The sequence below is a fragment of the Solea solea genome, chromosome 15 (assembly GCF_958295425.1).
Source record: "Solea solea chromosome 15, fSolSol10.1, whole genome shotgun sequence".
NCBI classification, from domain to species: Eukaryota; Metazoa; Chordata; class Actinopteri; order Pleuronectiformes; family Soleidae; genus Solea; species Solea solea.
In genome coordinates this window covers 26,486,641-26,494,718 of record NC_081148.1, presented here as the reverse complement: position 1 = coordinate 26,494,718, position 8,078 = coordinate 26,486,641, and the positions used below count along the sequence as shown (strand labels likewise).

At 37.1% G+C, this 8,078-nt stretch overlaps 1 protein-coding gene across 1 annotated transcript; it reads left to right on the top strand.

Annotated features, from left to right (window-relative positions):
• Positions 1-306: 306 nt before the first annotated feature.
• On the top strand, positions 307-7,862 carry vax1 (ventral anterior homeobox 1). The gene is made up of 3 exons (XM_058651935.1): positions 307-947; positions 2,000-2,187; positions 5,643-7,862. The coding sequence occupies exons 1-3, from the start codon at positions 725-727 to the stop codon at positions 6,186-6,188; spliced, it is 957 nt and encodes a 318-aa protein (XP_058507918.1). The 5' UTR covers positions 307-724; the 3' UTR covers positions 6,189-7,862.
• Positions 7,863-8,078: the final 216 nt, after the last annotated feature.

Genomic DNA, 8,078 nt, shown 5'->3' with positions numbered 1-8,078 from the left:
TGATGAATGAGCCAAAGGGAAAAATCCAAACGGGATCAAAGTTCGCTGACACGCTGTGACGATCAAGTGCACTGTGAAAAGTCTCAGGCCAGAGGAAGAGGAAGAGGAAGAGAGGACAAATCTGTCTGGCCGTGTTCTGCAGATAGAAGAATGAAGCGCCCGGGAACTTTTTTCAGGTCTGGAAGAGTTGCACCCCTGTGATTGTCGGGGGTTCAGAGGAGGCTTGGTTGCAAGACAAGACCAATCATTTGTCTTGATTCCCTGGACTGAGAGCAGGGAAAACAGAGGGGACGGGATGAGCGCAACCCCTCCATCAAGACCTGATCTATTTCCCCCCCAAAGAAATTAGCGTATTCATGAGGTTACGCAAATGTGGAGGCAGTGAAAATTACCGTAATCAATTGAAACAGCAAGTGTGCATCCATGGCTCTGATTATTTGAAGATCAGCCTGGTGTCTGTGTAACGAGGAGAGGGGGCCACTGAATTACTGCCCAGTTTCACTCACAGGTCCATGATCATTGGGCAAAAGGAGTTTGGTCAGTGATAACAGGGCTTCTTAGTCTGCCCACAGAACTCTTTTAGCCAACATTAGATAGGTGACTGTGTCCTGCTGAAAGGTGCTGTTTTGAAAGTAAAACCCTCACTGTCCACAGCGTCTGCAGCCAGAGTCTCCGTAATATCCTTCTCTTAACAAAAGGGAGGAAAACACAAGATAACCTGAGCATGGAGGTCAGGTACAGCCAAGACACGGACGGCATGGTGCTGAAGAATGGACTAAAGGAGGGGAAGGACGGCAAGGATGGCAAGGACTCCCAGAGCAGCTTGTCCAAAAGCTTCCTAAAGGAGCAGCAGGACTCCTTCTCCCCGTCTGGGACTCTGGACAACTGTGAGAAGAACAGAGGCAGCGCAGCAGACCCAGACTACTGCCGCAGAATACTGGTCCGAGGTAAGGCTTCGTCTTTCTCGTCCTCATTTTTCTTTCACTCTTTAGAGACAAAACACAGATTTATCTCTGGTTAGATTCACTTTTATTTCACAGAACTAATTCAAATGATTTGTTTGTAAATACAAAAGAGTGTTGTTGATTGAATAAAAAATATGACACTTGACTTTGATTTAAAAAAATTCATTGTTGTTTAAGTTAAAAAGAAATCTTTTTAGATGATTATTTCTGTTTAGTGAATTTTGTTTTTATTCATTCTAATTCGGCGAACTTTGATTCACTAAATGTTCACTCATTAACAAAGAACATTTGATGTTAAACATTGTTGTTTTGGCTGTAAAATGACATAGATTTAAAAAAAGACACTTTCTGGCTGATAAATATAATAAATTATAAACATTAATTAAAGACAGGAATGGAAATGTGTAAAAAAAAACATCATGTGTGAAATAGAATTTGTGTGTGTGTGTGTGTGTGTGTGAAACTATTACTGAAAAACACAGTATTTTTCTTTTTGTATTTGACAATTCATAAAGTTTTGAGTTTTGTTTCTTGTTTTTTTAACAGACATTTTTCATTTGAATTATTATTATTAATAATAATAATAATAATATAATAATAATGAATGTAATAATACATTAATTTCAATGGAACTGTATATTTACCAGATATATACATTTTGTGTACATATATAATCTTTATATATCCAACAAATAAACAACATTCTAATAAATAAAAGGTTTCTCATTCACTTCAAAACATAAGTGTCAAACAAATTATTGTTATTATTATTATACATTTCCAGAGCTAAAGCAATTGAATTAGTAATCTATAGTAAATTAACTGTTGCAGCCCAAATTAATTGAATAATGATAATAACAACAATAACGATAATGATAATATTATTATTATTGTTGTTGTTGTTATTATTATTATTGTTATTATTAATAACAATAATAATAATAATATTACATGTCATGTCATAATAATAATAATAATAATAACAACAATATATACATTTCACTTATCTGTTTAAATGCTTCTTATTGTTACAGATGCTAAAGGCTCAATCCGCGAGATTATCCTGCCAAAGGGCCTGGATTTGGACCGGCCCAAAAGAACCCGGACCTCGTTCACTGCAGAGCAGCTTTACCGCTTAGAGATGGAGTTCCAGAGGTGTCAGTATGTGGTCGGGAGAGAACGCACTGAACTGGCTCGCCAGCTCAATCTATCTGAAACACAGGTAGGAACTATTTTTATTTTCTTTTTTAATTCCATGTCAGCGGAAAAATCCACCATGTGAAAAACAAAATGGATTCTCATGTTTTCAATTTACTGGAATTTGATTGTTTGTTGACTTCAACAATGCCATCAGTAGGAATTCTGAATTTATGATTTATTAAAATATAGGGCAATAATAATAATAACTAGTTATAGGAGAGATTAATATTGAGTGTTTTCAATATGTTTGTGTGATTTTGTTTTTATTATTAAGATCACGAAATTCATCTAGATTTTATTCATCATTAATATATAGTATTTTTTTGATTCGGTGTCCATACGACTGAGAGAGAAGCTTTCATTCTAAAGAAAGCACAGTTTTCTCGTTCACATCCCACATGCGGGGTCGGCTGAGGGTCAAGCAGCCGCGTCCACTGTGGGTGAACTGTGTTCACAGACCCAGTCCCGCTGGGATCTGGACTCCAGGGAACTTTCCTTCATCTATTTTAATATCGTTTTTTAAAAGAAGGCAAAGCGGCTAACGGTGCCATCAGCTCGGGTCGTGAGTGTGAACGCGTTGAACCGAGCTCCAGTGCCACTGAATGAGGTTGACCTTAAGTGGAGGTCGACGTGTTTCAACCTTTTTCTCACAAAGGAGCGTCACAGATAATAACTTCAATCTGCAACAGGTGTTTTCATTAGAAACCATGGACGCTTTACCTATGTTTCATCTGGAATGTGTTTTAATAAACATATTCTGCTTCTTCTTCTTTTCTTTTTTTAATGTAGAAAAAAACTAAATGAAATGTGACCTGTATGTAACAGGGAAAATTAACATGAGCAGTCTTTAAAAAGCAGATACTGGATTGAGCAACATGGTGAAATGGTTGATGGGGTGAAACCAGCAACTTAAGTGAGGGGATGAAGGGGAAAAAAAGACATTGAAATGTGAGCGCATTGGCAGCAGCAGCTGACCGGTACGTTTCCATATGAAAGCAGTCAGATGTGATTACAGGAGGAGACGTCCAGGTGCAACACACACACACACAGAAAAGCCTGTATTTGTTTTAGTTTTGACATTCACTTATTAACAAGGACAGTTTGGAACTGTCAGAAAAACTAAATGGGTCTGCTGAGCCTGATGAATGTGTGACTGAATTGAAATCACAAGGTTGGTGCATGTGGCACACTTTGTGGCTGCAGTTTAATCAGCAAAATTAGCAAAATGGATGATTTCTTTTCATCTTTAAATGTGTAAATAAAGTGAAAGCAGCAGATCTCAATAGTAGATACACTGCTGCACACACACACACACATATATATAATCAATATCTATGAAATGATTTCAACATTTCTTATTTTCAGTATCAGTCTCAAAGCATATTTATTAAAAAAAAAGATAAAATTTACAATTATCTTGAAACATCTATACAAACAAGAGAGGTGCCGCAATTTTCATTAGAATATACAGAATATTCATAATTTATTCAATTATTAATTATTTCAAATATCCAAAAAATATACAATGTCAGAATGCGTAAAAAAAGTGTTTTAAGCAAACAAACATTATACATATGTATATATATATATATATATATATATACATATGTAGATATATATATATATATATATATATATCTACATATATATATACATACTTATAATTATATGATACTGCGTTTGAAATGAATGGAAAAAGAGCTTGGGTTCGTTTTTATTTGATCATTGATAATGAGAATTGCTGGATATTTATGATATTTATTATCTCTTAGGAAGTTTTGTGGAGGTTGGTGGTTTTAAGTGCTTCACATTGAGGCCTCTGTTTCATCACTGCCGCTTCTCATCTATTACAAATGAAAGAAGCCGCAGCGTTGCGGGCGCGGCTTCTGTCAAAGGACAGGCGCGGTTTTTGTTGATCTCCATGGGCCCAAATAATCACATTACTGCTCCATTAAATCGGTGAATTGCTGTCATCAAAAATAGAATAGATTTATTTTTCTAATTAGTACTTTTTCTATTTAACTAATAACTTATATAATATAACAAGAGAGATAAGGGAGGTGGGAGTGAGTGACGTGTATACACTAGCCATGGATTAAGTTAAATCCATATTCTGCATTTCTACTGTCAAGTAGCACTAAGTAATGCAGTGTTTTTATTTTGACTAAATGTGATGTGACTGAAGTTTACTTTATACACTGTTCAGACATATATGCAGTCATGTCTCTGAACTATGATTTCTCCTATGAATTTGGTTATTCCTCCATAAGAATTGGGCCTGATTTGATGATGCTGTGATCTTGTAGATCTGCTTCCATTGCTAATGTCTTCCCTTAGATGCATGTGCACTGCAAGTAAGTGGTTAAAACATTTGGAGCCGTAGAGGCTCCAACAACCTTTGGAGTCGTAGCACACTCCACACACGGTCTACTGATGTAATTGTCATATTCATATACATCCTTATCCAGTCAGGAGCCCAGCGGCTCGTAATCCGTGCCAGGTCACAAACACAGAATTGTGATGACCGGCCCCAGTTTTTACATGGACATGAGTCAAATGCAGCGTCCATGGAAACTGCTGCATGTGTATTAATAACAAAGACATTTATGTGTGTTCCTCTGACGCATTAACATGTTACATTTCTGATTCTGCTGCTTTATCCCAAACTATGTTACATTACAACAGCTTATTACATTGAACAGGTTGTAAACACATCATATTCACGGCTTCTCTTTCTCCCACGTCTGCTCTGTGTTGCTTGGTGTGTGTGTATTATGTTTAGCCTCCGTTATTATTATTATTGTTATTAATATTTAATAATTTTTAATGAAGCTCCGTACCAAAGGAATTGAATCATTAGCTGTTGTTAGCTCAAAGTTTGCTCTTTATGCCCTGAGAAACTTCAGTTATGATTCATGGCTACCTGAATTAAACTGACTATATTTAATATTTTATATTAAGTCTTTAGATATAACAATAAATGCTGCCTCATTCAGACATACAGTCAACTTTCAACGTTTAATCCATCCATTAGCTTCAGTGACTGACCTTTCATAATTGGGCTAAACAATTATTTCTTGTTGTCAAATTGAATTTGCTGTGAGGAAAAAAAAGGTTAACATTTCTATTTTTTTTAAATGTAAAAACCTGCATGTTCAGACTGTCATCCTTGCATTTAATAGTTCCATGCTGTTCCATCACATTTTAAATCTATTACAGAACATTTGTAATTAGTCCAGCTGTAGTTGTCCCCCCCATAACAGCTGTCTCATGCATTAACCTTGTTCTACTGTAGCCACACGTCGCACTAGAAACTATCCAGTCATGCTCTAGAAACAAATCATTTTACGAAAATGTCTTTAGAAAAAAGTCAGAAGTTAAGTCTGAAAAATGAAGTCCCTTTGTTAAAAAACATACAATCATACTACACATTAACTTCCTCTAAAAGCTCTGTATTTTGTCTGTGTACCTCTGCAGGTTAAGGTCTGGTTTCAGAACCGACGCACTAAGCAGAAAAAGGACCAGGGGAAGGACTCTGAGCTGCGTACAGTGGTTTCAGAAACAGCAGCGACCTGCAGTGTCCTCAGACTGCTGGAGCAGGGACGGCTCTTGACGCCTCCCGGCCTGCCCGGCCTCCTGCCACACTGCAGTGGTGGCACCCTGGGCTCGGCCCTGCGCCCTCCCTCCATGGCTATGGCCAGCAATGGCAGCAATAGCAGCAGCAGCAGTGGTGGAGGCAGCACTGGCACTGCAGGCGGCAGCCCTCCTCTACCAGCTGTGAGCAGCTCAGGGACAGTAGCAGGCCTGCAGGGCTCGTCCGCAGCACACAGCCTCTTCAGCTTCCCCATGCCATCTTTACTAAGTGGTGTTGCCACACGAATTTCCTCCAGCCCCCTGTCCATGGCCGGCTCGCTGGCTGGCAACCTGCAGGAACTTTCCGCTCGCTACCTGAGCTCCTCTGCTTTCGAACCTTATTCGCGGACTAATGGCAAAGAATCCATGGAGAAGAAGATTCTGGAATGATGCTTTGTTTTCTCACAAATGGATTGCGCTTTTTTTTGCAGGACATGTGTTTTGGTTGTTTTCTTGACTTTCACTGTCTTTGTTTGGTTTCTCTCAGTCTCTGTCTGTGTCTGTAGACGTTCATGTATAACAATTACACATGTGGCATCTTGTACAAGGAGCGACACACAGCTGCTAGCACGGGAAATATAACAGCACAAAACGTTCTTTGTTGCAGAGATTTACAAAGAAAATTTACACATTTACACAGAGGTTCTACATTTTTACATTAGTACAATTTTAAAAAATATATTCTGAAGAACCCTCACATATTTCCTTATAAATTGTTCAATTAGAAATGAATCTATAATCAATTCTATTCCAGATTTCTAAATACAAATGAATGTACTATTTATTGTACTCTGAAGCCTTGAGTAAAAAGGTTTGAACAAAAATAGGCTTTTCATATATCATGATGATTTTAATGGATGAATCTTTTAAATGAACCCTATGGATGGGATTAAAAGTTGTGACCCCCCAATTTGAGAACCCCTGCTACAGAGAACATGGCCGCTTCACTGCGTAAAAGCCTCTGGAAGATGACGAGACACATGGTGTATTGTTGACAAAGTGATTTTAGTTTTACTATTTGTGTTTGTGTAGTTCCATGTCACCGTGATGAGTAGATAAAAGACCACGAGTTTGTGAGAACCAGTGAACCAATCAGAATGTCACAATCTAAACAGTACAAAGAACAGAGAAAAAAGCAATGTGTGCGTTTGAAACACACTTCAAAGTCGGTGTCAGAAAGAAAAGCTAGTGCAGTGGACACTGAATGCAAAAAGATGTTAACATACGTGTCACCAACCCAAAACATAATCCAGGAAGGAGTCATGTGAGAGTGAGACGGTTCAATCGTTCTGTGTTGTGTGTTTTCTCTGTGGTTTATTGAGGATTTTCTAACATTTTACAACCAAACTCTTCACTTTAAGCTTTCTTCTGCGGGATTGTGTACAGGAGTGTTTCTGTGCACCGTTTCTATTCCACATAGAAGATAAGAGTTGCAGAGAGGAGACCTTTTATGGGCTTTACAGCATTACCTACAGCTTTCATAAAAGAAAATGATTTAGGGAGACTGATTCATGTGAAGACTGGATGGAATTATTGTAGTATAAAAGTATTGGAAAAGTACCTTGAAATTGTTATTTTATTGTAAATTATTAAATTCTGTAAGTAATAGATTATTAGTATCTGGAAAATGAATGTATTTGCAGGGTTGAGGGATAAATCAAAAAAGCTCTTTGGTGCTGTCGTTGTGAAATATCTTGAAATTTGTGAAACGTGTGATACAAATGTGTATATATATTATGTATATGGATACAGACAAAGTGTGTTTTTCAATTTCTTTCATACATGTCTCTATGAATCAATACCTCGTTTACACACTGACCTGATATGTATGAGCCTGAAAGTTTTTTACACTATTTTTTGGTAACCTGAGCTGCTGGTGTTGTTCCATCATCCTTTGATTACAGTAAAACTAATACAAACAACCTGTGATTTAAAAGATAACAGCAGGATCTAAGACTGGGCTGAGAGGTTTACATGATACAGGCACATTGACTTCATTTTCCAATTTATTTTGATTATTTATTAATATAAGATGTCAGAAAACAGTGAGAAATGTCTGTCTTGATTTCCAAAGGTGGCTTCCTAAAATGTTGGATAATAGAATCTGAGAATGATTAAAAATAATAATCTTAATTAAAATAATAATAATAATTACCAAAATGAAGCCAGAAGTAGTTAAAGTATTTGTGACTGAGGGTGAATTTATAGCATGAAACATGAAGCACACGTGCATTAGAAATGATGGTCAGTGGAAAATGACAGAATATGTTTGTGTGACTT